Below are 27,185 nucleotides of genomic sequence, written 5' to 3' on the forward strand. Positions count from 1 at the left end.
AGTGCCTCGAACCTGCACACACCAGAGTTCGCTGCATGCTGGCTTCCACTGCAGCAATGCTCTGCTCCTTCCCTTCTTCCCTTAGTCACGCCAAAGGCTTCGCCGCATTGCCTACACCTTTCCCCAGCAAGGCAGGCTGCAGCGGGAAGCCTGCAGCAGGCAGGAAAGAGGCACGCTTGCCGCCTGCTGTCAGAAGCCTGAACTGAAGGGGAAAGTTGCTGCGATTCTGACACCTTCCCCAGCTCCTCCAGGCTAATGCTCAGCTGCACACCTTCTCTCCTTTGCTGCCCACTTCTGCTTTGACACGAGGATGAACTCCAGCACCTGTAACACAACTGCACTGCAACACAGCTATAGCTTTAAGTTCATCAACACTTAACTTCCTTCTGGACGTTAACAAAAGCCAGTTAAGAAAGATGCATTACACTCCACCCTCTACAAAATCTGGATTTATGTTTTAGTACTGGTGCCAAAATTTTGCCAGTAAGCATAGGGCAAAGGCTACAAAGGCTCTGAATCCACACGCAGAGGCTCAGGATGCTTCTACAACTGAAACCTGCTTGCTGCAAGTTGCATTGCTGGGGGCTGAAGGTTTCCAGTGGGAAGAGCTGTCAAACTCACATCCTTTTGATTTAAAGAAGAGAACAAGCCACACAGGTGCCAATGAGTGTAGCTATAAGTTATTTATTCTGCAAAATAGAGGTATCTTCTATGGAGTTGAACACTGGAATCACAGCATTATGAATTGTGGAAACATTTTGACAGCGCGCACACACGCAGGCACACACGTACACCTACACACGCACACACAGCCTTTGTACAGGCCTCTACTCTTGCATTATCCAGGAGAGAGCCCTCTCTGCAACTTTATTTATGAAAACCTGCAGCGAGGGTTGCATTCAAGACCCCTTCCCTTGTTCACCAGGCTTCCAAGGGAAAGAGGTCAGTCAGGATTAGGTGCATTGCACAGGCAACACGTACGACAAGAGCACAGCAGATGCTCCCCAGCCCAGTGTTCAGCACATCCTGGATAGGAGTTAACTCTTGGCAGAACACAGAATGGAGCTGGAGCGCTCTTGCTCCCTCCTCAGTCTTTTCTCACACAGCTGAGCACCTGGTGGGTGGAGGAGGCCCATTTCCACATTAGGACACAGTCAGTGCTCCCTGCTCACCATGGTCCATGTTCCAAAGCCGGTAAAACTCTGCAAAGTCCACATAGGGCTCCACGCGCCCGTCTTCATCTGGCTGGAGCGAGTGGGAAGGGCGGGAGCGGAACAGACCCCCATCTGAACTTGAGCTGCTACTCTGTGTGTGAGTGTTAGTGGACTGGAGAGTCACAGTGGGGCTTTGGCTGGGGAGAGAGAGAGAACAAAAGCAGCTTTATTTTTCCACATCCACAACCTTGCACGAGGCACCAGAACAAGTGCCAACTTCTTTAAGGATTAAGCTACCAGGTAAAAGAAGTTACAGATCCTTGCTCTGTCACAGCATTAGGTGTGTTGAGAACAGCACGCTACTGATGACTGCCAAAGATACCTGCCTCACCTTTAACTGGACAGCTTTAAGTACAACCAGACATCTGAGAAACAAAGGAGAGGTAGCAAAGAAAAGAAAAATAAAAAAAGAGGGATACACTCTGCTGGCTTCCTCATACCCATACAGTACGAGCTTTACAGGAAGAGTCTGGCAGCAGAAAAGCTATTCTTGCGTGACCCACGCTACAGCCAAAGCAGCTCTGGTTTGTCAGCCTCATTGTTTCTGGAGCTACCAGAACACAATAAGCATAGAGCTTCTTCGCTTTGCAGAACGTACACACTCCACCCTGTGCCAAAGGCTGAACTCAAATCAGAGCCATCAGCAGGATCCTGCACAGTAGATTCACATGGGATCCAAGTCGAACCTTTATCTGTTCTTCTACCCTAACTTCTCTCCCCTGAGCAAGCTGACCCGTGCAGCACAACCTCTTCAGCAGCCTCTGTTCAATATTAAAACAAAGGGCACCCACTCTCCCTCCATGCACAGCATCCAATATCCGAAGAGCTGCTTTGGGCTGCCAGAGTGTCCTCTGGTGACAGCAGCATATGCTTCTCACAAGGCATGTTCCCATAGCTGGCTTCAGAGCCGCTTGCTTTGCTCATTCCCACTCCTCACATATCACTTTCCAGCTAACAACTTATGCTGGCTGTCAATACTGCAGTCAGGAGGGCCATGCTGCAGATAAGGGAATGAGTGACAGGTGTGCCTTTGCCTTTCAACCACTTCACACAGCGTGAGCTGCAGGGGACTGCGGGATATCAAGAGAGCAGCATATTTACTTAGTGAGGGTGGGGGTGGCTTCATCCAGAGTTGAGCTGCTGTGGGCACCGTTGACCATCTGGCCTTGGGAAGGCATGACAAGAGACAGCGTGACGCTCGTTTTGCTCGTGCTTTGGGAGCTGGAATATGGCACAGAGACTGGGTAGACACGGCCCCCTGAGAAGGAAGAAAACAGAATTCTATGTGCAGGTGAGACATGAGTGACAAGGGGTGCAGAGCATCAAAGAAAGGTCAAAGGAATGGTCAAAGATCCCAAGGAAAGAATTTATATTAAGTCTCCTTTCTTAGATGCAGTAATGCATCATCAAGTTGTTAAGGACTCCAGGTCTCAGAAGCCAATAACCCCCCTAATAACAAAATTCCCTCTACACTGAAGTATCTACTCTCCCAACATGAGGTCAATGCCAGATCAAGGGCTCTCATCTTCCACCCTCTATTCCATTTCCTTCTCTCTGCAGCATACCTTGTGTTGGTGTTAGCGTGGGCTGACTCATCTCACCCAAGGGATAGCCAAAATTTCTCACAAGCAGGGTCATGTCTTCATGGCGGGGACAGAACTTGGACCGTTCCCCACCACTGGCAAAAGTGTCACAGTGGATCCGTTTCACCCGGTCCACTACAGCTTGGGCGACAGCATCCAGTGACGTCTGCTTGGCAAACTCTGTGGCTATCATGGCTGCAATTTCCTAAGCAGAGGAGGAAATAAATGGAACAATGTTTAAGAGATTCTAGAAGAAACCTTTTCCAGCCACGTGACCTAAGCTTTACCGCAATTTATCTAGCTATGGTTCTTGCCAGTCTCACTTGCTGATACGTGCTTTGCACTTAGAATCATCCCATCCTCTTTAACAGGCTCCTCCTAAAAGGAGGAGAAGGTACCTGGCTGAACTGGCTTGGCAAACCAGCTCCCACATTGTTACTAACTGGAATGGGGTGGCACGGGCATCCAGTTCAGGTAGCACTCATGCGACAGATGTGAAGGATGGCCCATATGAGAGCAGCCAACACCCGTGAAATAAGTCAGTAGCTGAGAGAACAACTCCCATGTAAGCACTCACCTGGTTGGCCTGCCCAGGCCCGTGAGCTGCTTCCAGAGCTTTGTAGAGCCCTTCAGACATAAGCACCAAGAAGCCAGTCACTCCATCCAGTGAGTGCCCTCCGTGGATTTCAGGCTCTGCTATGATAGGCTTAGATTTAGCAGCACTGGAAAGAGACAGTGTTTTTAATAACCAGTGGTGTCACAGTGAGTGAGAAGAAAGGGTCACAAAAAAAAAAAAAAAAAGGGATTGAAACCACAAAGTTGAGTTTTCCTGACCTGAGGAGTTCAATATCAGTATAGCCATATTTGACTTTGTAGTCTCCAATGCGCCGAGTGCTTTCCTGCCCACGGATAGTTCCCACTTGTTTTATCTTCCCTGCATCCAAGCCTGCCAGATTGAAAAACAAAATGTAAGAGAGTATGGAAAACTTGAAGGACTTACCACAGTTGCGCTATCAGGAAGGAGAAACACAATATCCACAGCTGAAAAAAAACCCAGTTACAGTAGGACAAAATAAGAAGCCAAAGAATCATCCTTCCTCACAGGAAGGAAAGAAAGAGCAGTTTGCTCCATTTCCAAAGGACACGTTCTCATTAGCTGTCATCTGGGAGTGAGGGAGAAGGAGCAAGATGCACACAGCTCAACACTCCCACTCTGAACGCAATGGTTGGCCCTGGGACAAAGTCCACGTCTTGGTCCAAAGCCACCGGTGGCAGCTGGCCTGGGAGCACAGGCATTCACTGAAAAGGCAGTGGAACATCTGTGCCTGTCAGCTCAGGACCATGTGATGGGAGGAGGAAAGCAAGAAGAGGGAAAATACACGTGAAGGATTCTGCTGCTTCTTCCAACGATTATTGATCCCTGTTCCTAAATTCCATATGACAATTTCAGTAATATGTTAACTTAGGAAATCAGCAAGAGGCACTGAATTTATTCAAGTGCTCAGATTGGTGCTGGCTACTCCTAAAACAAGGACAGTGAGCAAGCAGGTATTTAGTTTAAGTTTAAGAGGATAACTCAAACCTGTCAGATGCTAGGGAGGGATCTTATCCTGAAGAAGGTCCTAACAGAGACCATCTGCAAGGGGCTATTCTTTGAGGCAGGACTCAGAGCAGATGAATCACTTACCTGGTCTGTTCTGGCAATCCCCCCCATCCTGGTTAGATGTAGAGCTAACAGGCAGGAAAGTGTTATTTTGAGATTTTTATCTAGGGATGACTGTCCTCAGTACAAGGTGAAGGCAGAGGTCCAACTGAAACTCTCCCCCTGAGTCAAACCAAGCCTCACCACACAGATGGCTCCACACCTACCCCAGCAGTAAGACATAACTCTTGCCATCTGCTGCAGACCAAAGCTGACTCATCAACATGGCCTGGCTCATTTGCCAGCTCCTGACAGGGGGATACAAGCTAACGACAGACACAAACACAAGGAGCACACCAGAGAGCTCGTGCCTAAATCACAGTGATGGTCCAGGAGCACTGAACAAGCTGAAATGAGCAGGGTGAAGAGCCAAGCAGGTATAAGACCTGTCTCTCTCCCTTTCCCCAGGACAGGTGAAAGATGTATCATGACAAACACCATCCCTCTGACTTCTTAGCACTGTGCTTCAACTTGGGCCTACAATAACCTCGGGCATGGCCCCAGAACAGCCTGTACACACTAGCTTGCTCCACAGGCTCTTCCTTCCATTAACATTGCCAGTAGGAGAACCACTGCTGCACGAGATGAGGAAGGTCAGCATACCTAGCAGAGAGTCCTATCCCACTATAGACCACAGCTAAATTGAACCTAGTGTTTCAGGCAGTAGAAAGGCAGTCAAAGCCTCTTTTTCCATGGATTCCTGTGTCATAGCACACAACACTACTGCAGGAATAAGAAACAAAAAATAAAAGAGAAAGGAATAAAATAAGACCTAGCAGCAAAAAAAGTTATCACACTGACAGCCTCCCCAGATAAGAACATTGATCAGGTGAACCTAATGAAGAATGCCAAATTACATATACCAGAACAAAGGCACAGAATACAAGTATGTCCATATGAAGTTTGGTGTTAACAGCCACACAAGTGGCCTGGCCTAGTTCCAGACAACAACAAAAAAAAAACCACCATGTCAAACATTGTAAAGGAAAAGGGAAATTGCCTGAAGCAGGATGTCAGTATAGGCACAGTTCAATAGTTACTGATGTAAGAGCACTAAATGCCAGAGTTTGGTCTGCCCCTGTCTGAAGTGTACTTGCTGTTTTGCAGCAGCTTGTACACAGGCAAATCAAAACCCACCATCCTCAGGGTGTGGCATCATGCAGAACTTAACCCAGACTAACCCTGGTTTGCCTCCAAAGGGGCAGTCACACTCTGCCCACCCTGCTTCTGCCCTCTGGCTGCATGTCTCTGTTCCTGCCTTCCTATCCACTCCAGCAATCACACAGCTGCAGGGCAAATCAATGACAGCATGGCAGTGGGACACAAAACTAGCTCTCAAAACGAACAAAAAAGGAAGAAAAGGACTGTTTTCTGTTGGTTCAGCAATCTGAACACTCTGTAGTTTGAGTGGCTAGGTATGCAGAAAAAGAACTCGTTATTTGAAACCACAGCCCACAGAGAACTTCTTTCTGTTGTCACTTATTGTTTCCAGGGGCTTAAGTCATTCCTGGTGCCCCAGGTAAACTGGGGCGTGAGACACTCTCAGGTAGGAACATGAAATTGAACACTCACCCAGCTGAGAGAAGCGAAAAAGTTCATCCTCATTCTCTGTAGTATGGTCCACGTTTAGCTGAGTCACCTGCAGCCCATCCACTGTGGACTTACACAATAGTGCACGATTGGTACCTGCAGCAGGAGTAGTGAGATGAGGCACCAGATAGCTCTGCCGTTAAGGGGAAGAACATATCCAAATGGAAAAGGAACAGGAGAGGGGAATAAGGACAGAAAAGAAGAGAAAAGCTCATGTACTCTCTCTTCATGATCTCCTAGAAGTAGACTTGCTTACAGCATACTAGGCCTGTTAGGCAGCTCTTCACTCAGCCTTGAGCCAGTACCTCACAAGACAGTTCTTCACTTCCCGGTGAACCTCCACTCCCTCTCAACCCAGTTTCCCCTCTTCTTTGGTCATTAAACATTGCATCAGCCAGTATCTGCAGAGATAATGACTTGGACTGATTTGTCCATCCTACAAGTAACAAGCAAATCACTCCTTGACCAGGGAAACTGTCCCCAACATTCAATTTGCTTCTGCTTCCTAGAACTTCCTAGAACTGCAGCCACCCTCACAAACACCTGAACTGGGATGCTAACAAAGAAAAACTCACCAACATTGGCAATATAGAGCTTATTGTTGAGAACAACAGCCACGATGGCCATGGCTCCTCCAGAGATCTCCTGCTCTACAACCTTCAATCTCTCCACGATCTTCTGGTATTGAGGAGGCAGCTGGTGGTGAGGAACACCCTGGAATCCAAGATTATGGAGGAGGCTTAAACACTTAGTCAACAACACTGAAACCACAGCTAGAATCAACATTTGTAGAGAGAGGCCTCATTTTGACAGTCTTGCCTTGAGGCCAAGATGTGCAAGTCATACAATTATTTGTTCAATCCCAACAAACTACAGGGGTTTGATAAGACTCTGGAGATGACACTCCAATTCACCTGAAGACCAGAATTCACACCTGCCCATGTACCATGCAAATTTGAGGCCTTGCCTACCATCCACATCATATGTCTTCGTCCTGGAAGAGCCATAAGTACAGGGCTGAGCACCTTCCCACAGTACCTTCAGTTCTTTACTAAAAAAAAGCAGTGATAGCTCTGGTAGTAGTACCAGTGGGAACTCTGCAGAACAGACCATGGCACTTGCTTCATTTCACACTGGCTCCCAGACGAGAACTACAGGGACACAGATTTCAGTTACAGCCTCCTTTGGACAACACTGACCAGTAGCCCAGTTCTTAAGGCTACATTACCTCTGGCAGCTGGGACTGCAGGCTGGCCTTCTCTGCCAAAGCATCATCAATAGACTCCAAGAAACTTCTTTCTACCACATCAAAAGCCTAAAAAAGACCATAAGAAAAACTGAGCTCTTATCCAGTACTTAGAGAACTTCGAAACTACCCATCCCCACCTCCGAAGACTAGTTCGTAAGAGCAGCTGATTACAGTTCATATAGATATTAAAGGATCACACATCATACTGAAATGTAATTATTTTAGTGCAATTATTCTTGTTAATAGCTTGTGAAAGCAATCTGCTAGTACTCAAAACAGGAGACAAAACACACAAGTTACAAACCCAGCAATGTCAGAGACCTATTTGATTTTGTATGTTAATTGTAAAAATACTCATCCATCACTCAAGAGAGTGAACTTGCACATGCATCCCCCCACGCCTTAATTTCTCCCTTTCACTCATTGTCATCTCCTTCTCAGGCTGACTTGCTCCTACACGTCCAGTGAAGGCTGGCTGCAAATTCCTGGAGAGCTGTCAGCAGCACACTGACAGCCAGGGAGACAGATGGGTGAGAGATGGAAGTAAAACAAGCAGCACTGCAGCTGCTCAGGATAAGTGCAATCACAACCACTGGCAGATGTTTCAATCCTCTCAGAAACCAGACGCTGCTCCCCAGTGGCAAAAAGTGAGAAGAAGCTGTTCCCAGTCGAAGCTGCTTTACCTGCAGCAGAACACGGCGCACATCAGCATCACTGTGATCTGCGTGCAGCTGGCCCAGCAGCAATTCTGCAGACAGCCTCTGGCCCACAAAGTTGGTGACTCGGTTGCCATCATAGCCATTGAAGACACCATAGAGGTAGCAGTTGTTCTCACTCCTATCAGAGAAGGCAAAAGAATTCACAGATGTCTATGACATAAAAACACACATAACAAGTTTCTCCAGAATCTTGTATGCTCTGAGACCTCTGTGAAAAACTAAATATCACCTGCAGACAGAGGCAGGTAAAGGAGACTGTGACCCAGGCACAATCAACCTACCTGAATTTCAACCAGTTATCTTCCAAGGGGTGACCCTCTGTACCCTTGCCATCTGCACTGTAGGAACGGTTTGGAGCTGAGCCCACCCCAGAGAGATGGCAGGATGGCAGGTCATCTGTCCAGCTGGGCTGCTGTTCCTGAGAGACACAAAGAGGCCACGTAAACCCTGAGGTGATAATGCTGCTTTGGGATGAGCTACAGGTCCATTCCCACCCTCTCTGCTACCAGGGCAGCGCACCTACCAGAGAACTTCACGTTCCCTGCTGCAGAGCTCCATCACTTACCCCTTGCTTTCCCTCTGAAGCTGAGCTCTGGCTGAACCTCCGGCTCTTTCTAACAAAAAACCAGAACTGACACTCGCACCCGAACCTGACACACGGCACAACACTAATGGCGAGTTCGACGGACGGGACCCTCGCACCTGGAGGACACCCGCTCAGAAAACGGGGATTCGGGACTGCCAACACCGACGAGGGCCCCTGTGCCCATGCGGGCAGGCCCACAACGGCTGACCCTCACCCCTCAGGCAGGGCCCCAAAGCCCCACACAGGGCTGCGGGCCGGCCCCGGGGCAGCCGGGAGCGGAGGACACCCACCTCCCCTCACGGCGGGCACCTCCCCCTTCCCGGGCAGGAGGATGAGGAGGAGGTGCGGGTCCCTCCTCGCACACACAGAAAGAGATGCACGAACGGGGAGAGGGGGGACGGTGCCACTCACACTCTGCAGCAGACTCCTCCTCTGCGCCGCCATCTTGCAGCAGCAGCGCCCTCCTCCCTCCAGAGCAGACAAATCTGCCGGGCAGAGCGGCCGCTCCACACGACCCCGCCCTCTTCCCCCTCACGCAGAGAGCAGCGCTTGCAGCCAACGGGCCGCTTCCGGCGGTTGCCCCGCCCACACGCGCGGTTTGGCCACGCCCCCTTCAGTCACCCCGCCCAATGGGGAGGTGGCGGGCTCGGGAGCGCGCCCGGGTGGCTGCGTTGGCCCCGCCCCTGCGCGTGATTGGGGTGATGCGGTGCGTGGCTGGTGTCCTTCAAGGCGCGGTGCCTGCCCTGCTGTAGTTTGCGGTGTTTTGGCTCTGGAGGGCACTGCGTGGTTCTTTGGGTCCACCAGAGCAAAATATTTTTAAATTTCCTTCTCCCCACAGCTATTTTAGAGGGAATTGAGGTGTTTCTGTGACTTGTCTTGAGGTTTCTGAGAGGAAGGAGCACCCTTTGGCCACCACAGGGAGGGAAGTGTGGCAGAGACTTGAGGGATCCTATGAAATCCTGTGAGCTGAGACCAGTGGCCATGTGTTAAGATTGGTTCGTAGCACCATGATTCTATATTACGATTCTGTAAGTCAGCCCAAGTGGCCAGCTCTCAGCTGTGCTGCCAGTACCTAGACATCACAAGCCTCCTCCATATGTATCAGCCTGGAGTCTGTAGAATCATAGAATAGAATCACAGAATCACTGAAGTTGGAAAAGACCTCTAGGATCACCTGGTCCAACCGCCAGCTCATCCCCACCATGCCCAATGCCCATGTCCTCAGTGCCACATCCACACGGCTCTGGAACACCTCCAGGGATGGTGACTGCACCACCTCCCTGGGCAGCCTGTTTATCTCCCACTGAAGTAGCCCAAGGTCTTTCCAGCCCTCCTGTGGACTACGACATAGGCCAGGGCTCTGTGAATGTGCCTTCAAGCCAATCATCACTTGAACTTTGTCAAAGAACTGTGGAATGGTTTGGGTTTGAAGGGAGCTCTGGATTCATCTGGCTTATAAGTGACATCCAGAGCAGGATGCCCAGGCCCACATCCAGGTGGCTTTTGAATACCACAAAGTAGAACTCCATAACCTCTCATGACAACCTGTGCCAGCGCTCAAGAATCGTTCCCAGCATTTTCTTACACTGAAGGTCAGCAGAAGAGCCCTGCAGTTTGTGTGAGTGGCATGTCTTGCACGGTGTGATGACAGGCAGACAGGGAAGAGCACAGTTCTCCCTGTGAACCCAGGCTGAAGGAAGGGGCTCCAGTGTGAGAGATGTGTGTAGCAAAGCAGTCATGATGAGAGATGGGTACTGAGCAGTCTTGACTTCCAGCAGTCATTTGATACTCTTTTAATGACATATTTGTTTCAAACATATTAGATTCAGATGTACTTCAGAAGTAATTGCTCATTAATTAACCTCATTATATGGAATGATGGGTTTTGCTGCAGGGGATCCTGTCCGAAGATTCCAGCTCCTTTTCCTCTAAATCCTTTGTTTATTGTTTTGGTGCTTCTCTTTCTTCTGAATCTACAAAAATTTCCCACTCTTTCCTTTCACACAAGACTGACAGAAATTCAGCCATTCTGGCAGCCTTAGGTATGCAGGCTTTTTAAAAAATTATTTTTAAAGATTATACTGTTGAAATACGGAATAAAATGCTAGATTTACAACCTCAGTCTACACACAGGTTTCTACACGTTTAGCTTTGTATCTAAGCTTGGTTTCAACAATGACATATAAAATATTCCTGTGGGTAAAACTGTAAGTCGGTAGAAATAATTCCAGGAAGGGTGTTCAAATCTGCATTAAAATTAAAAGTGGAGTGGATGGATTTTGTACTAATAAAGATCTGTTTTCTTACAAGGTCAAGAATTCCTTATGCTGCTGAAATCCATGTAGAACAGCTTTGTCTGCACTGCTCAAACACAACAGGCAAGTTCATCTGCTTTAAAACACAATGTCACTTTTTCAGCATTGCAGCAAAAGCTTATGCTTATTTAATGACATTCAAGGTTGCAGTCATGTACTTTGGTGAGCTCAGGCAGCCCCTGTCCTTGCACAGAGCACCACTGATATCAGCAAGGCTTCCAGTGTGCTCAGTGACCGCCCGTGTGTATCACATTGCAGGACTGGGGAGTTAAGAGTTATTGCTGTGCTCTTGTATTGTTAAGCGTGTCCTGAGACTAACAAGAGTGGAGTCTGAACGTTTGTCCTGTTCCTAATTTAAATGTCTGGCTGCAACTCATGGTCACTGACCATTGTCATCCTGTTTTATTTTCTCCTCTGTGTTTGGGCTGGAAGGCAGAGCTGATACAAAACATTTTGTCTTGGTGAAATTATTTGTGTCAGCTTCAGGATGTTCCTGTGGCACTGTCACTGAGCCTCCACCCTAACCTTGAACAAGGCCCTTAACTACTTAGTCTGCAAAATGAGAACAGTAGGATTTGCCCAAGAAGGCTGCTTGCAATGCTGAATGCATATCTGTCCAATCTTTTGCAATCTTCCAAAGGAAAGTGCTGCTGAAGCTCACATGCTGCCTCATGAATCCCTGCTTGCAGAGATCAACAGCTTTATGCAGCACTCACAAAATGGAATAGTGCAACAGTTTCTGCTGCTGTATTGATGGAGCTTGTTTTTTTTTCTCGTTTTATTTATGTTTAATACCTTCAGTAAATCTTCTCAGAAATTACTGTGCTATATTTTCATGCAGCAAAAATCTCCCCAAGCTCCGATACAGACCGATACAGAATATTGGTCACTGAACCTCATCCATGCACCAATGAACAAATGGCATGATTCAGTGAGTACCAGATTTCTAGCTCCCTATCCCTCATTAAACTCCCGTATTTCTCATCCCTCCCTCTCTCTCTGTGTCTCTTTGTACTTATTGTTTCTCATGCTTTTCTGTTCCCAATGACAGGGATTATATGCACAGTATTTCTAGTGCCAAGCCGTACTACTGCCTTCCTGTTTTTACAAATGTTTTCTCTGCAGAAAGGGAAGAAGCATTCCACCAGTCACTCTGCTGGGTTAGCAGATAAAAGATGAGCAAACAGTATTGACCAATGTGCTGTGGAGAGCAGGGAGCAAGGTGCAGCCCCATCATGGTGCCGTTGTAGGCACTCAGAGACTCCCCCAGTAGAGAGAAAGAGCTGTCACTGCAAAAGAGATTCTGTGCAGAGCTTTAAGCTTGGTTTTGGCAACATTTGGTCTCATCAGTTGTTAACTCTTCTTGTCAAGACATTTGCCTTTCTGGGGGCATGGCATCTCTAGTATTGTCTAGAACACTTTCACCCCCAAAAGTAGGATGGTGGGAAAGAAGGGTCTTTGTCCAAAGAAAGAGTTGGCTGGGTATATCAATACATTTAGGTGTGCACTTAGGTGCAGCTACAGGGTGTATGTCTCAGCTGTGTACCCAAGAGGGGAGACAGTCTGGAAGACTGGATGCTGCCAGTAGATCATCACGTGCCTGTGCTTACTGTCCTCAGGCTACACAAGGGTAGGCACATTAGACATCTGAGTACTCAGGTGATAGGTGCATTAAAAGGGGATGAGAAGGAGGCTCTATCTAAGCACTGGTGAAACATAATAGTTTGAATTTTATTTTGGTCACAGAGGAAATTGCAATGATATCCTTTTCAGTGTTGAGCTATTACTGAAACCCAGTCAGCAGTGTCTTGAGAGTTCTTGTTTCCCAGTAGTTGATTATGTTTTGAAAATGTGTGCTATGCTAGACACCCAAGCAATGGTCACACAGAGATAAATAGAAGACACATCAAAGTAATAAACAGATCTTCTTCCCTGGGTGTGAAAATCGTGATGTTTATTCTGTATTCTTTCATGTCCCCCATCCATACCTTCTATGACTATAGCTGTCTCACAATAACCCCTAATACAGTACTTCAAGCTCCTTCTCATGTTTTCCTCCTGATAAGAGACACTTGATGGTAGGTGTGATTTCAAACAAGCCAAGCAGAACAAGCCACTCTTAGCACCTCCTCAAGTGTCTCTCTCAATAAGGGCAGCTATTTAGGTCTCTCTGCACTGATACTGCCAATTTTCACTAAACCTGGAGGACCGTGTATCCTGGGTTCAAATGGAAGAAGTGTTGCCATGGGCAGTCCTGTTCCTTGAGGTGCCCCAGCTTGTGTCCCAGCTGCAGGAAGGCCTCCCAAGACCCTCTGGGGCTAGAAAAGCCATCCAATTGCCAAGAAAATCAAGACCAATTTTTCGTATCGTTTCATTATTTTGAATGTTGTAACTTTATTGAGACACCAGTAGTTACCACCTTCACTTTGTTAACCACAAATATATAGGATATTGTAAACACGTGCCGAGGTGGCGGGGTTTGCTGTAGTTGAATTTGAGGACGGACTGGGACGAGGGGAGGAGGGGTGAAGGTACACTCAGGCTTAGACAAGACCACTCAGGGGATCCTGTATGCGGCAGGCCATCCATGAGTAATCGTATATACGTATATATGTATAGCTTTATATTATACATCTTTTAAAATATATATATATATATAATATATACTATACACAGGCAGTAATGTGTCAGGGGAAGGGGCAGGGCAGCCCAGATGGTGTGATGGATGCCACAAGGGCAGCAGGGAGGTGTCTGGATGGATGGTTTGGACTTGCTGCATGAGGATACATGCATACTTGCTGCCTCGCTGGGTTCCCTGCCTTGTACCTGCTCTGGAGAACAGAGTCAACGCTCCAATGGAGACTGTCCCACTACACTGCCTTCCTGGGTCCTCCTGAGTGCTCCTGAATGTGTGGAGACACGCTGCCCTCCTGCCCTGAAGGGACTGCCAGGACTAATACAGAGGGGACGGGTAATGAGTAGTGTGTAATGAGGTGATGAACAAGGTAGCAGGGACGTAGGTGAGCAGGGATGGGGGGCATGTCAGGATGCTGAAGCCACCGGTAGAGGTGGAGCAAGGTTTCATTACCCCTTTGACCTTTGCAGTCCCTGCTATCATAAAAGTACCTTATTTGGGGACTCGGCAAGATAAGACATCAAGGGGCCATTGCTCCCAACAGGGGATGCGTAATCCTCTGTAATCCGGACAAATGGCACGGCGGGGAAGAAAGCCTTCTTATCGTTTTGCTTATGCAGCCTTCCCTCTGATCTCCTAATCCCTAGAGTGGGACTGATCTCACACTCATTTAGGATTTAAAAGGGACGTGTTCCAGCCAGGTGCCCAGGCCTTCATATGATTACCAGCAGCCCCTTATCAGAAGTTCCCAAGATATGATAACCAACCCCTCAGATAGGTCCATCTCCTCAGAGCCAGCCATATGCCACTGAAACTGCATTTTCAAAGGCAGTGTGCTAACCAGATGAGTACCACCCTCAAGTTTGCCACCACCAACCCTCCCTTGCAAAGGCTCAAAGGAAGTCAAGCCAAGAAGAGTACACCTTCTCCCATGAGCAAAGACAAGAAGGTGCCCAAGCATCTATTGTTACAGTGTCCCCTGCCATACCAATGCCTCTGCCGTAACACAAAGCAAGGAAGAAAGAGACAAAGATGGGCAATAGCCCAGCGTGAAGCTACCTGGCTCATGTCCCACTGAAGGGTTGGCTGAGGAGGAGGCTTGTCCAACCTCAAAGCCACCGAAGCCCACCAGCTGGTTACATGAGGGAAGCAAGCAAAGGATAAAGAAAAGCTTTGTCATGATCACCCCCACATGATGTTTAGCCATCGGTGTAGCTCCGCTGGGGGAAGGGGCACTGATGATTGTTCCGTGCTACACCATCAAAGAGACCCCAGGTAGACCCCCCTCCCCCGCATTCATGGCCTGTACTTCTCATGTGCCTGGACCCTCACCTCAATGAGATGGGACAGGTGATGGGCAACTCCCAGCAGCCCAGCAAATCTTCATGCTGAGAGCTTGTTATTTATAGCATCCTCCTCTTGGTACCCAACCCACACATCCAAAATGAAAGCATGAAGGATGACACAGATGACTCTGGGTAAGTACAACTAGTTTGTCTCCTCCATCTCACCGTTCTTTCCTTTCTCTCCCCTGCTGAGAGAGGTGGATTGGAAGGAGCTTCCCCCACACTGAATCTCTCAATAAAGTAACCCCCTCCCAAGCCTAAATATTAGGCTGATCCCATCGAAAAAAAAGCCTGAGGGGCTTCCCTCTGAAAAATATCCCTCCTATGTACAGTATTGCTTTTGCTCAGAGCCACAGAGAAAGGTGTGGAGCAGGCAGAAACTGTGCCTGCATGCAATGGAGAGCTGTCCTTCCTTCCCCCTTGCAACCCGCAACTCTGTGTTGTCTAAGTTGTCTACTCTTTCTCCATTGATGTGGGGCAGCTGTAAAGGAGCAGTGCTAGGAGGAGGACTGGTGACCTGGATGAAAGAGGACTGTGTCCTCCAGATGAGGTGTCTGCATGGCCAGACCTGCATCCTGTCCTCCTGGCTCCTAAAGATGCTACAGGGAATAGGCTGAATGCTTGGGGAAAGTACTGGTGGATGCAGGCGATGGATCTGTTCTTGATCTCTGCTTCTTGGGCCAGTGCCACATGGACCATAGTGGCTACCCAGGGGAATGAGCTCCTCAACACATAACCCACTGCTTGTGCTCTGAAAGATGTCTGGGCTGAAGCAGTCCAGCTAGCTACTGCTCAATCTCTTACTTCCAGGCACTGACATTAATTCTATCCTGGAATAAATACTGTGCTTCCAGAGCTGTTTCTTGAAGCAAAATTGTGAGAAGTGTGGAGTAACGTCAATACGAGCTCTATCTGAGATACACTACTGCCACCTAGGTGAGGCTTTAAAGACATGTCAGATGCTGCAGGAGCACTAAGGTAACTAAAAGTAAAGCAGGACCAGTGTTCAGAGCCCACTGTGGCCCCAAACAATTGGAGGGTGGAAATGGAGGGAATTCTCCCATCTTTGCTGACCTTCCCAACTGACTGGGAGGTGAAGACCACCTTTGGACTCTCCACCACTCACTGCACCCCAATGTGATGTCTGGACACAACAGCTGCATCTCTTTTTGGGGTTCCTGTTCTGTTCCCATGTGCACATTTGGCCAGAGGAAGGGAGGGGGATGTGGCAGTACTCAAACAGTGAAAACACCTCTGCATGGAGGAGTGGCCCTCATGGCACTACCTCCCTGTTGTGCTCTCTCAAGCCCTCTTGCTTTCATCTACAGCAAAACCTGTGAAAAACACTGGATTTTGATTGTACCCGCAAATATTCCTCTTTCCTATCCCATTCTGTCTCATCAAAACTTCTCAAAACAAAGCATCCCCTGACTCACAGTGAAGAGCACTCTCTCTCCCCATCCCTCCCTCTATCCTCGCATGTCTGCATGCCAGCTCAGCCTGTCCCTTCCACCCTCCCCTCCCTGAGCCAATTCAGATGCTCCTGCAGCAAGGAGCAGCACTGCAGCATGTAGCAGCACCACCTCGCCTATGAATATCCTGCTCCCTGTCAACTCTTCCCTTCCACCTCTGCTGTAGCTCCTCTTTCCTTCTCTCTTCCAAGGAAGACAGAGATGGGGGAAGGACCTCGCTCGGTGCCAGATTTTGGAACAGTTTGGTGCCGGGTAGTTCTGGGGGGAGGAAGGGGAAGAGGCGATGGGGAGCATTTTTTCTTTTTGTTAAAAACAATAAATAAAAACAGATGACCCAGAAGGCTGGAGCATAGCTGAGAGCCACCTCCTGTGCCACTACGCACGTGTCTGGCTTGTGCCTCGGCTCGCTGCCGGCAGTGGGAAAGAGGGCAGAAGGGGAAGGGGAAGGGGAAGGGGCATCGGCGGCTCAGTAGTTCTGCGTTTGGTACCCCTGTGTCTCGGTGTCAAAAGCATCTGCTGCAGGGGGCTGCTGGTACGTCCCCACCGCATCCGTCGCATCCTCCTCGTTCGTGTAGGGAGCGTAAGGCATGCCGGAGTCCTGGCTGGGGTCCATGTAGTCCTGGGAGAAGAGGGCCGAGTCGGCACCCAGCCGGAAGCGCTGATACGCCAGGAACGCCTGGCCAACCTTCAGGAGGATGGAGAGAGATGGGAGGCAGAGAGGGGACGGGAAAGAGAGAAAGGGGAGCGTGCCGAGAGAGAGAAATAAACAAAAGGGAGGTTAGTCATGGTTACAGGTTAGTGTGTGAAGCCCATTTGGGAGACAATCCCACAGAAAGCACCGATCCCTTGGCAGGGAGAAGAGGAGGGATATGGGATGGGGCTGTTAGCAGGGGCACGTGGGCACTTGGACTCCAGCAGTCTTCTCAGGCCATCCCCTGCAGAGGTGAGTGGTCTGGCAGGCTATGAGCTGCCCGTGGGGGCAGGGTTTGGGGAATGAGGGCTGGCAGGAATAGAGAAGACACAGCAATGGGGGGCAGAAGGCATCTTCTGGCTGAGACATGAACAGTCATTAAAAGAAAGGCACGAGTGTTACGCAGCATTAGTTAGACTGAGGGAGAGAAGGGGCCAAGGAGGAACACACAGATGGAGCCAAGTGCTCAACAGCTTCCTCCGTCTGCAGCCCTTGTCCCCAGGCTCCTCGTCACTGAGGGGCATTAAGGCAGCAAGGATGGGGAGTTGGGGAATAGTGTGTTGTATTCTTCCTGAAAAGTAATGTCTCTAAGCCGTCGGACAGCCAGAAAGGCAAGGAAGCCCTGTGAGGAGAGAGAGGGGTGGGAGGAGGATCAGTGAGAAACATCAGAACAGAGCATTTGAATGAAACTGAAAAACAAACACAAAGATCCAGGGAAGAGGATGCCTTCAAGCACACGCAGCTCATGTGTCCAGGAGGACCCTGCAAGTGCTGCAAACACCCCTCTCCAAAAGGGTCCTTGCACAAGGCTTGGTTCCCAACATGCCTTCTGCTGGAGCTTGAGGAATGCTGCTGCTTTCTTTGGCTCTCAAGGTGGGGGTCACACTGCTGTCCCTTGTCTCTACTGCCACCCACCTTGGTGCAGTGCCCAACTACTGCAGTCACAGGTGCAGACTGCATCCCTAGAGATGGGAGAGATGCGACTGCAGCCTCTTGTGGCCACTGAGGACATTTCATGTGAGCCCCCAGCCTGCAGCTCCCTTCTCTGCTTAGCCTCAGTGACCTACAAGTGCTGTTCAAAATCCTTTCATGGACAGGAAAATGCAATGGAGCTGCTGCCTGTGGGGACCTATGCTGGAGCAACTCCTGAAGGATGGGCCTCATACTACAGAGCCATATTGGAGCAATGCTTGGAAAGCTGCAGCCCATGGGAAGCCCACGTGGGGTCAGTCTGTTTCGGACAGTATTCCAGGGGAAGGCCCATGTGGAGCAGGGGCACGGAATGACCAGGGAGATGACAGTGGTATAGACTGACCACAGCTCCCATTCCCACCCCTCTGTGCTGCCTGAGGAGGAGGAGGTAGGTGGGTTGGATGGGGAGGAAGGTATTTTTAGTTCACTTTTAGTTCTCACTGCTACAGTCTATTATTAGTAGACAACAAATGCTATTAATCTCCATATGCTGAGTCTGTTCTGCCCGTGACTGTAACTGGTGAGTGATCTCCTTGTCTTTATTTCAGCCAAGCAGCTTTTTCCAATGCATTTTCTTCCCCTGTTCTTTAGAGGAGGAGAAAGCGGTATAAAGGAGCCGTGCAGCCCGAAACCACCACACTAGGCTTCCCTCCTAACTGCCTCTGCTCCTCCATTTCCTTCCCCAAGGCCATGTCATTTCCAGAAGGAATCACTTATCTTGTCACCTCTCATTCCCGCCAATACAATTGCAGAAGAGCCTCAAACTGATGCTGTGGTTGCTTTACTCACCCAGGTGAAAATGGAGAAGAATGAGAATGTGATGGCTGCTCGGGCTGCGTCTCCTCCCTCGTTCATTGGGTTGTCTTCTTCTTTTGAAGCTTGCCACTGGTTAGTCAGAAAGCAGAAGCCAACAAACCAGAGGAATGCCCAAAATGCTTCAGGGGACAGAGATCAAGAAGGTGCGTGTGAGCAGAACATAAACACATCACACTGATCTGCAAACTACAACCCCAAGCAACCCATCATCATGCTGCAAACTGGGCCATGTGTTGGTCATGAGGGCTTTCTAAGCCCAAATGAGCTTGCAGGTTCAGTGAGGTATCATATCAAGCTGCGCTGGGTCCCTCTCCTTTTCTGCCCTGTTGGCTGCATGTGGGACTGCTAGGCTAAACACGAACCAACTTGGAAGACAGAAGTCCTTGACAAATTCAGATGCTGTGCTCTTGCTCCACTTGTGGTTCCATCACACCACTGCGGATGTAGGGATTTAGGTAAATTGAGCTAACCTTCAGGGCTGGAGAAGATCCTGCACAGCTATCAGGATGGGGAACGCCAGGGATCTGGCAGCAGCCCACCATCAGCAGCAAGACAGCAAGGAAAGGGCAGAGAAAGCCATTTGGGAAGCACACCTGAGACACCGATATCTGAGAGCACTGCCTTCTTGCGGTCCTTGACGCTGCTGATCTGTGGGAAGTAGGCATCCAGAGCCAGGTAGAGAAGGCAGCTGAGGAAGGCGAGGACACCCACGGTAATGCCATAGTTGCAGGCGTTGCGGTTGCGGTTGAAAATGCAGTGCTCCTCTGATTCGTCCAGGCGGTTCACATACCCCTCATTGACAATGGAGCCAAACACCACGATGGAGAACACCTGGGGGACAGGCAGAGGGACATCAGCGCAGGTTGCTCTGGATGAGCTCCACGGAACTTGGGTGAGCCCCCATCCCGCTGCCTCTCCTCAACTGTGGCAGTTTAGCACGGGTGGTTTTATTTGATTTCAGAGGACTAGCTTAAAATAGGGCACATCTAGATGGAGTCTGTTCATCCATCTGATCCAAACCGATGTGAAGCAGCCTCAGCCTGGAGGAAGGGCGGCTTCCCACAGACACGCAGTGAGGCGATGCACAGTGTAAATGCAGATACAGCTTGGGTGCGGGTGCCTGCGTGCAAGGGCTCCCAGCAGCAGAAATCCGCTTAGTCTGCACTTATTTTCCCACCCACTCCTTTCCCTTCTAGGAATTCCTTGTCTCACTACACATTTACGCTCCAATTTTATCCATCTGGCTACTGTGCTCCTTTCCTTCTTTGCCTTCCCACAGCCCCAGCTCTTCCTGCTGACCCATAGGCTCCTGCTCTGCCCATCTCCTTGCACATAAGCCCCCTCTCCCCATTGCCCTGCTTCAGCCCAGCCCGTGACACATTCTAACCTTCCCCACAGATTTTGCAGAAGCACCAGGAGTCTTCCCTACCCACCAACACTGCAGCAGCGCATTATGTTATATCAGGTAGAATTAAGGATGAGGCAGAGATGCCATAATCCACACCTGCCAGTTTAATCTTTGCTCACTGAATTAGCCTTTCCTCCTGCTGCATGGCCAGCCATCTCACACAGCAGGAGGAAGAAGGAAGGAAAAGAAAGGAAGGAAGAGAAAAGGAAGGAAGGAGAGAGATGAAGGCAGCATGCACAAGTTTCTCTTTGCAGGGTGTCTTGAGATCTTTAGGTCTCAAGACAACCCAAAAAGCAAAGAAGCAGCAGCTTGGTGAGTGCAGAGAAAATTAAGTGTTGATAAACACCAAGCCCATACACAGTCTCAGGCTGCCTAGAGAAGCTGTGGATATCCCATTTCTAGAAGTGCTCAAGCCCATGTTAGATGGGGCTCTGGAAAGCCTGATCTTGTAGGGGGCAGACCTGCTCAGGGCAGGGAGTGGATTTAACTTTAAGGTCCCTTCCAACCCAAACAGTTCTATGACTCAATGATTTCCCACTGGTGGGGTGGATGTCTCTGGCCCATAGCCCAGATTTCTGCTGTTTGGCCAGTAGCATCCCTGTACTCATCACTGGTGAGGCTGCACCTCAAGTGCTGTGTTCAGTTTTGGGCCTCTCACTACCAGAAAGACATGGAGGCCCTACAGTGTGTCCAGAGAAGGGCAGCAGAGCTGTGAGGGGTCTGGAGCACGAGTCTGACGGGGAGCAGCTGAGGGAACTGGGGTTGTTCAGTCTGGAGGAAGCTCGAGACCTCATCACTCTCTACAGTGACCTGAAAGAGGCTGCAGTGAGGTGGGGTTGGCCTCTGCTCCCAGGGAACAGCAACAGAGCTAGAGAGAATGGCTTCAAATTGTGCCAGGGGAGGTTCAGGTTGGACATTAGGAGGGATTTCTTCTCTGAAAGAGCAGTGCTGCAGTGGCACAGGCTGCCCAGGGAGGTGGTGCAGTCACCATCCCTGGAGGTGTTCCAGAGCCGTGTGGATGTGGCACAGAGGACATGGTCAGTGGGCATGGTGGGGGTGGGCTGGTGGTTGGACCGGGTGATCTTAGAGGCCTTTTCCAACCTCAATAATTCCATGATTCTATGATTCCAAGAACCAGAGGAACCCTATTCACTAGCCCTGACAGCTCTCAACTGGCCACAATGCAGCTGCCAAGCTTGAACAATTATCTACTGATTCCAGTGTTGTTTTTTTTCACCCAAAGGCTCATCATTCAGTCCCGTTTGGATTGCTGACCCTGGGTGTGTTTTTGACAGCAATATGACATAGATGGGGATCCTGCTCCTAACCATTGGGACCACATGGTTTCTCTGAAAGAGATTTTTATGCTAGGAAATAAAATGACTGATTTGCCCTCCTCCTTCTTCCATTTGAAAATGAAAACTGTTCCTTTACTCAAATCGCCATGAAAAACAAAAGCCAGTAAAAATTATTTCTTCCTGAAGCAAAGTTTTGTCTTCAAAATTTTGGTCTGAATGGTTGAGAAAGGCAGCAAAATTGCTGACAATTGCACACATGGTCTTTCATTGGGAAACCTTGCACACCTTAACTACCAGCAGGGCTGGCTGATCTGCCTGGCATCATTTGCAGTAGTTGCTGTGTTCCTCTGACTTACAGCAGGGCCATCTCCCGGAGATGAGATCCAGGTGCTCCCAGGGCTCACATGACTATGGTAGGATTAGATGACCTTGGTGGTTTTTTCAGCCTTCATGATTTTTTATGATGCTATGACCAACTAAGGCGTAAGCCTCCTGGTACTGGGGCTACAAAGTGGGTGCCTGGTTTTCTGCAGCACTAGGCAGAAAGCATACCTTCTCTTTGGAAGATGAGAACAAATTCCAAAGAGACACAGTCCGGTGTTGCTCAAAAATGGTGAAATGTCAATTCTCCGAGTCAGGCCAACCTTTGCAACAAGCTGCATTGAGTCTCTGCTTGTCCATTTTTGGTTGAGTGAACCTCTTACTCCCCAGAGACACTTCTGTTTACTCTGACTCTGCCTTGACACACATCTCTCCTCTCATCTTCGGGTTTGCTGCTGACCTGGAAGGGCTCTCCCTGAGCAAAAGCAGCAGAATTATTCTTTTTTGCACTTGCTCCTTCACAGCTGTCCATGTCAACACTTCCTGATGAATCAGCTGCATGCATGAGACTGAAGGGACTGGTTGGAAAAGACCTCTAAGATCACCTGGTCCAACTGCCAGCCCATCCCCACCATGCCCATGTCCTCAGTGCCACATCCACACGGTTCTGGAACACCTCCAGGGACGGTGACTGCACCACCTCCACGGGCAGCCTGTGCCACTGCAGCACCACTCCTTCTGAGAAGAAGCTTTTCCTAACATCCAACCTGAACCTCCCCTGGCACAATTTGAGACCATTACCTTAAGGCCATTCCACAGATTGGGAAGAGAAGCTTGGCAAGATGTCTCCTTACCTTGGTGCCACTCCCCTGGGGACTGAATCCAGAAGTTTTACTGCACACTTAACCCCAGCTGTGTCTTTGGCACAGGTGGTGGGTGGAAGCTCACTGTCTTTGCAAGGCATTTCAGACCAATTAAATACTAATATTTCCTAGGTTGCACAAGTTGTGCATGTGCCAAGATAATCCAGGCAGCAGGTGCAGTGTGAATGCCTGCCTGGATTATAAACAAAACACCACAAGCCTGCAAGAATAAAGCGTTTATGTTCCTGTCATCAGCACATCTGCATCACTTAAAAAGAAATGCCAGCCACCCTCCTTCCCCTGTGCACTGCCATTCCTCATTATCTGTTGGACTACAGCACCCTCATTTTCCACTGCGAGTGCCTGGTAGCATCCAGGGAAGCCCAGAGCCAGGCACCTTGTACAGCTGACACAGACAGAGGAACCAAAAAATGAACTGCATCCCACCATACAAAGCCTTGTTTAAATCCTGCCGGATCTGCTCTGGCTAGGCAGAACCTGCTGAGCATCATGTGAGGTCTGTGCAATGCGCCCATCCCCATCCCCAGGCATCATGTGATGTGCCCCGGCACCCTGCGGGGATTTTCCGGCACCTCCTCCCAGGAATTTGCCACAGTTTCTTCCCCAAAAGACCTATGACAGCCTGAGCAGGGACAAGGCTATTGAGTTAGGGTGTCCTCCAGCCATGAGCCCTGCTGCTTCCTCCCCTGCTTTATTCCATTAGGGAGAGGAAACAGTTCAGTGACATAACATCACCCGTGGGACTTCAAATCCAATCCACCTCAGGCAGAACAAAGCGATGACCTCTCCCATGCTGATCTGGCAGCAATGAGCAAGAATAAATCTATTTAAAAACACGAGGATGAGGAAGAGAGCAAACTGAGGAGATGATGGGGTTTTCATCTGCACTCATTCACCCGCAAACACAGCTTCTGGAAAGCATCAGAGAGCCCTGCACAGACGTGGATTATTATTATCATCCCCATCGTTAAATCTGCTTGTATTTAGCTCATTTTGAAGAAAAACACACGCGGCTTTGGGTGCATGTGGGAGCAGCAGCCTGAAAGCAGAAGGCCTCTGTTTAACTCCCAGCATTCTGGTAAGCCCTGATCCCAGAGCACTGCCCACCCCTGTGAATCCCCCCTGCTTTTCTCAGCTCCTGGAAGCAGTCCTGGCCAGCAGCCATGTGGCACCCGCCTCTCAGCTGAGCTGGAGCAGGTGATGCTGGGGGGAGCAGCTCCACATCCCTAATTCCTGCCCTGGGATCAAAGCAAGGCTTTCCCTGCCAGGCAGGTTTTGTTCACCATTAACCCTTCTGCTGACCACCGTCGCCTCTCCTCCATCATGCTGGGACCACATAGCACACTTTTCTCCATCAGGGTCTGGCCCTCAGGACCCTCTGGAAGGATTCGCTTTTATTTCAGAGCAACCACAGCCATTTGCTTTGGCTCCAAGATACTTCCTGGCAGTGTTGTGCTGGGAAAAGCACTACATGCCATACTCAGCCCCAAACTGGCTGCACACATCCACCACCCTTCTGCTGGCACAGCCTGGTGCCCTATTCCCAAAATCCTCATCTCACCATGAGTCCTACCAGCACACAGTGGCCATGGCAGCCAAAGCCATCCAAGGGCAGGAATAAGGTGGGGACTGCAGTTGGCCCCAGACTCATCTGCTCCAATGCTAGGACAGCGTTTCAGTTCACACTTTACTTATTTATGGAGTTGGTGCTGTGTTCAAAGCCTGAAGGTTGCATCCTTCCTTTGGTGTCGAGCTGCTCTGTTGGCCAGCTCTGAGCAAATCACAAGTGGAAAATTTTGCTTAGCAGGTACTATTTTGGACAAAGTCAGCCATAAGCAAAGAGGCAGTATGGGGAGTAATGCCTTAAAAAAGCCTCCATAGCATCCAAGTAATCTGAGCTCGCTGGATGGGCTCTCCAGAATTGCTAGCCTTTGCCACAGCCTAGCATCCTCCTTTCCAAATATACCCCGTCCCTTCCTCCTCTGCCAGCCCATCTGCTCCTGACCCCATGGCCCTCCACTGCTGGCAAAAGCCAGCATGGCCACCTGTTGGTACAACGCCCTACACTCATCCACACCTCGATGTCGCAACCAAGTTTGCTACAAGGCATGACCCAAGCACAAGGTCACTTCCTTGGGAAGCAACCATGGGATGTTCTGCTCCTTGTTAAAGCTCATCACATGAAAGTGGCTACATGGAGCCTCCAGCCTTGAGCATTTGAACTCCCTCCCACAGGGAGTGAGAAGGGCAAAACAACCATGAACTTGTATTTTTTGAGTGAAATTACACCAATTCATGGAAGGGCCCTGGAGGTGCTCAAGAACCATGTGACACTGGTTAGTGGGCAAGGTGAGGGTGGGCTAATGTCTGGACTAAGTAATCTTAGAGGTTAGAAATAATGATTCTATGATTCTAATACGGTTCTGGTGCTAGTCACAACTTGAGACAGGACTTCAACACCCATTAGAACCCTTCATGGTCTCAAGGCTCAAAGACAAATTCAGGACTAAATACATGGGAGGCAGCTTGTGGCTCCCTGGCCAGGAAAAGTAGGCGGAGGAATCCATGGCTGGGGAGAGAAAAGGCAGATGTGCCACTCAGGACCACCTTGCCAGGTCTTGGCTGACCCACAATGGATGTGACCTCCTCAGTACCGTGCAGGGCTGGTGAGCCCCATCCTGTCCTCTGCCAAGGTCAGAACAGCAGCCATAGGGGAACGTTATGGGGAGATGCTGGTCCCCAGAACGTTCTCCTTGCTGTGGGCTCAGGGAGCACAGAGATACTCCAGAGCAGAGCAGGTGCCTAATAAAAATACAGATAACCTGCTCTCTCTCTGTCTCACCTTTGGGAAGCCAGAACCCCGCAGTGCTCGAATGAAGTCATGAAGGAAAAAAAAAAAAAAAGAAAGGCAGAGAGGGTGAGAGAGAGAGAGAGAGAGAGAGAGAGAGGAGAGAGGAAATTCTGCCACAGAGATTAGAAGCGGGAGAGCCTTTGTAGGTCACACTCCGTCCATCATACTCGGGCAGGCAAAGGGATGGGGCTACGCACCCCATCTCAGCCCCAAGCCTGATGTCAGTGAATCCAGACATACAGACAGATGGATAGACACCTGCATTAATGACATCCTCAGCCATCCCAGGGCTCTACAGCCACCCTCACGTCGCAGAACCCTGAGGGACAGACAGCAGCCCCATACCCAGCTTCAATTCCCCGTTCCCGCTTCGGTGCTTATTTCATTTTATTTCATTTATTTTGCCCCGTGGGTGCCAGCACGCTCGTGCCCTCTCTCCTCCTCCCTCCTCCGCTCCCGACCCAGACCTCAATCTCTCCCGCGCCGGCTCCTGCCGCAGCTCACTGCCTTAATCCCAATGACCTTCGTACGGAGACGCGCGGGGCCGGCAGCCATAGGATGGGGGAACGCATTAGGAAGAGCAGCAGACTGAGAGGGGAAAGGAAGAGGAGGGAGCACAGACTCCCTCAAGCTCACCTCTGCCACTCTGTATACCCCAAGGCATCACCTCCAGCCTGCTGGTACCCCGCATCCCATAAACCCCCAGCCAGGCAGGAGAACACACAGATCCCCCAAGCAGATGGAGATGGATGGAGAGCCCATCCCAGCTCAACCCATCCCTCCCCAGGGCTGCAGTAGAGCGCTCTCACCCCGCACGGCCCTATGTGTGGCCCTATTGCCCTGCACATCTGCGTACCTATGGCTGTGCATCTATGGGGCTGTATGCATATGGATGGAGCTATGTACGGAGATCGGCACACCTGGAGACAGACGCGGGCATGCGGAGATATATGTCTATGGATGGAGACGGATCCCTATGGAGACGTGCGTGTGCACGGATATGCCTCTCCAATACACGCACGGATGACAAGCAATACGTATTACAGCATATATAACATTAAAATCAACACGATAATCTGTATTATATAACCGCACACACACACGCACATGCATGCGCGGGGGGAGCAGAGGGCCCCGCCGCTGCGCCCCGCACCCCCGTCCCGCTCCCCCCCGCTCCGTGCCGCGGCCTCACCCAGGAGAGCAGCCGCAGCAACGTGTGCGGCTGCCGGAGGAAGGCCTGCGGATCGAAGGCGCCGCCGGCTTTCCCCGCTCCGAAGGCGCCCCCGTCCATGGCGGGGCCCGCGGTGTGGTGCTGCGCGGGGGGCTCGGCGGGGCCGTGCCGTGCCGTGCCGAGCCGGGCAGCGCCGCGCCTGGCAGCACGGCGGCGGCGGAGGCGAGCCGCGCGCTCCCGCCGCGGGGCCGCGCCGCACGCGAGCGCGCACTCCCCCCCACCTCCCTCCTGTCTTGCGGCCGCGCGCGGAGCTCTGAAGCGGAGAGCTTACAGAGCAGATCCCACCTCGCCTCCCGCCGCTC

The 27,185-nt window shown here is 50.2% G+C and overlaps 2 protein-coding genes across 3 annotated transcripts; both read right to left on the reverse strand.

Annotated features, from left to right (window-relative positions):
* Nucleotides 1-664: 664 nt before the first annotated feature.
* Nucleotides 665-9,187, reverse strand: TAB1 (TGF-beta activated kinase 1 (MAP3K7) binding protein 1). The gene is made up of 11 exons (XM_048956646.1): nucleotides 9,055-9,187; nucleotides 8,339-8,475; nucleotides 8,022-8,175; nucleotides 7,318-7,404; nucleotides 6,665-6,803; nucleotides 6,072-6,185; nucleotides 3,632-3,743; nucleotides 3,375-3,519; nucleotides 2,780-3,002; nucleotides 2,316-2,472; nucleotides 665-1,351 (listed from the first exon to the last, which is right to left on the reverse strand). Exons 1-11 carry the CDS (start codon nucleotides 9,085-9,087, stop codon nucleotides 1,144-1,146), a joined length of 1,509 nt encoding a protein of 502 aa, XP_048812603.1. The 5' UTR covers nucleotides 9,088-9,187; the 3' UTR covers nucleotides 665-1,143.
* Nucleotides 9,188-12,974: 3,787 nt separating this feature from the next.
* Nucleotides 12,975-27,033, reverse strand: SYNGR1 (synaptogyrin 1). 2 transcript variants are annotated; one of them, XM_048956655.1, is made up of 4 exons: nucleotides 26,845-27,033; nucleotides 19,484-19,721; nucleotides 18,864-19,009; nucleotides 12,975-17,096 (listed from the first exon to the last, which is right to left on the reverse strand). In XM_048956655.1, the coding sequence occupies exons 1-4, from the start codon at nucleotides 26,941-26,943 to the stop codon at nucleotides 16,878-16,880; spliced, it is 702 nt and encodes a 233-aa protein (XP_048812612.1). In that variant the 5' UTR covers nucleotides 26,944-27,033; the 3' UTR covers nucleotides 12,975-16,877. The 2 variants fall into 2 exon arrangements, with proteins under 2 accessions (XP_048812612.1, XP_048812622.1); XM_048956665.1 differs by having other exon boundaries at nucleotides 16,979-17,724.
* Nucleotides 27,034-27,185: the final 152 nt, after the last annotated feature.

Source organism: Lagopus muta, chromosome 1 (genome assembly GCF_023343835.1).
Source record: "Lagopus muta isolate bLagMut1 chromosome 1, bLagMut1 primary, whole genome shotgun sequence".
Classification (NCBI taxonomy): Eukaryota; Metazoa; Chordata; class Aves; order Galliformes; family Phasianidae; genus Lagopus; species Lagopus muta.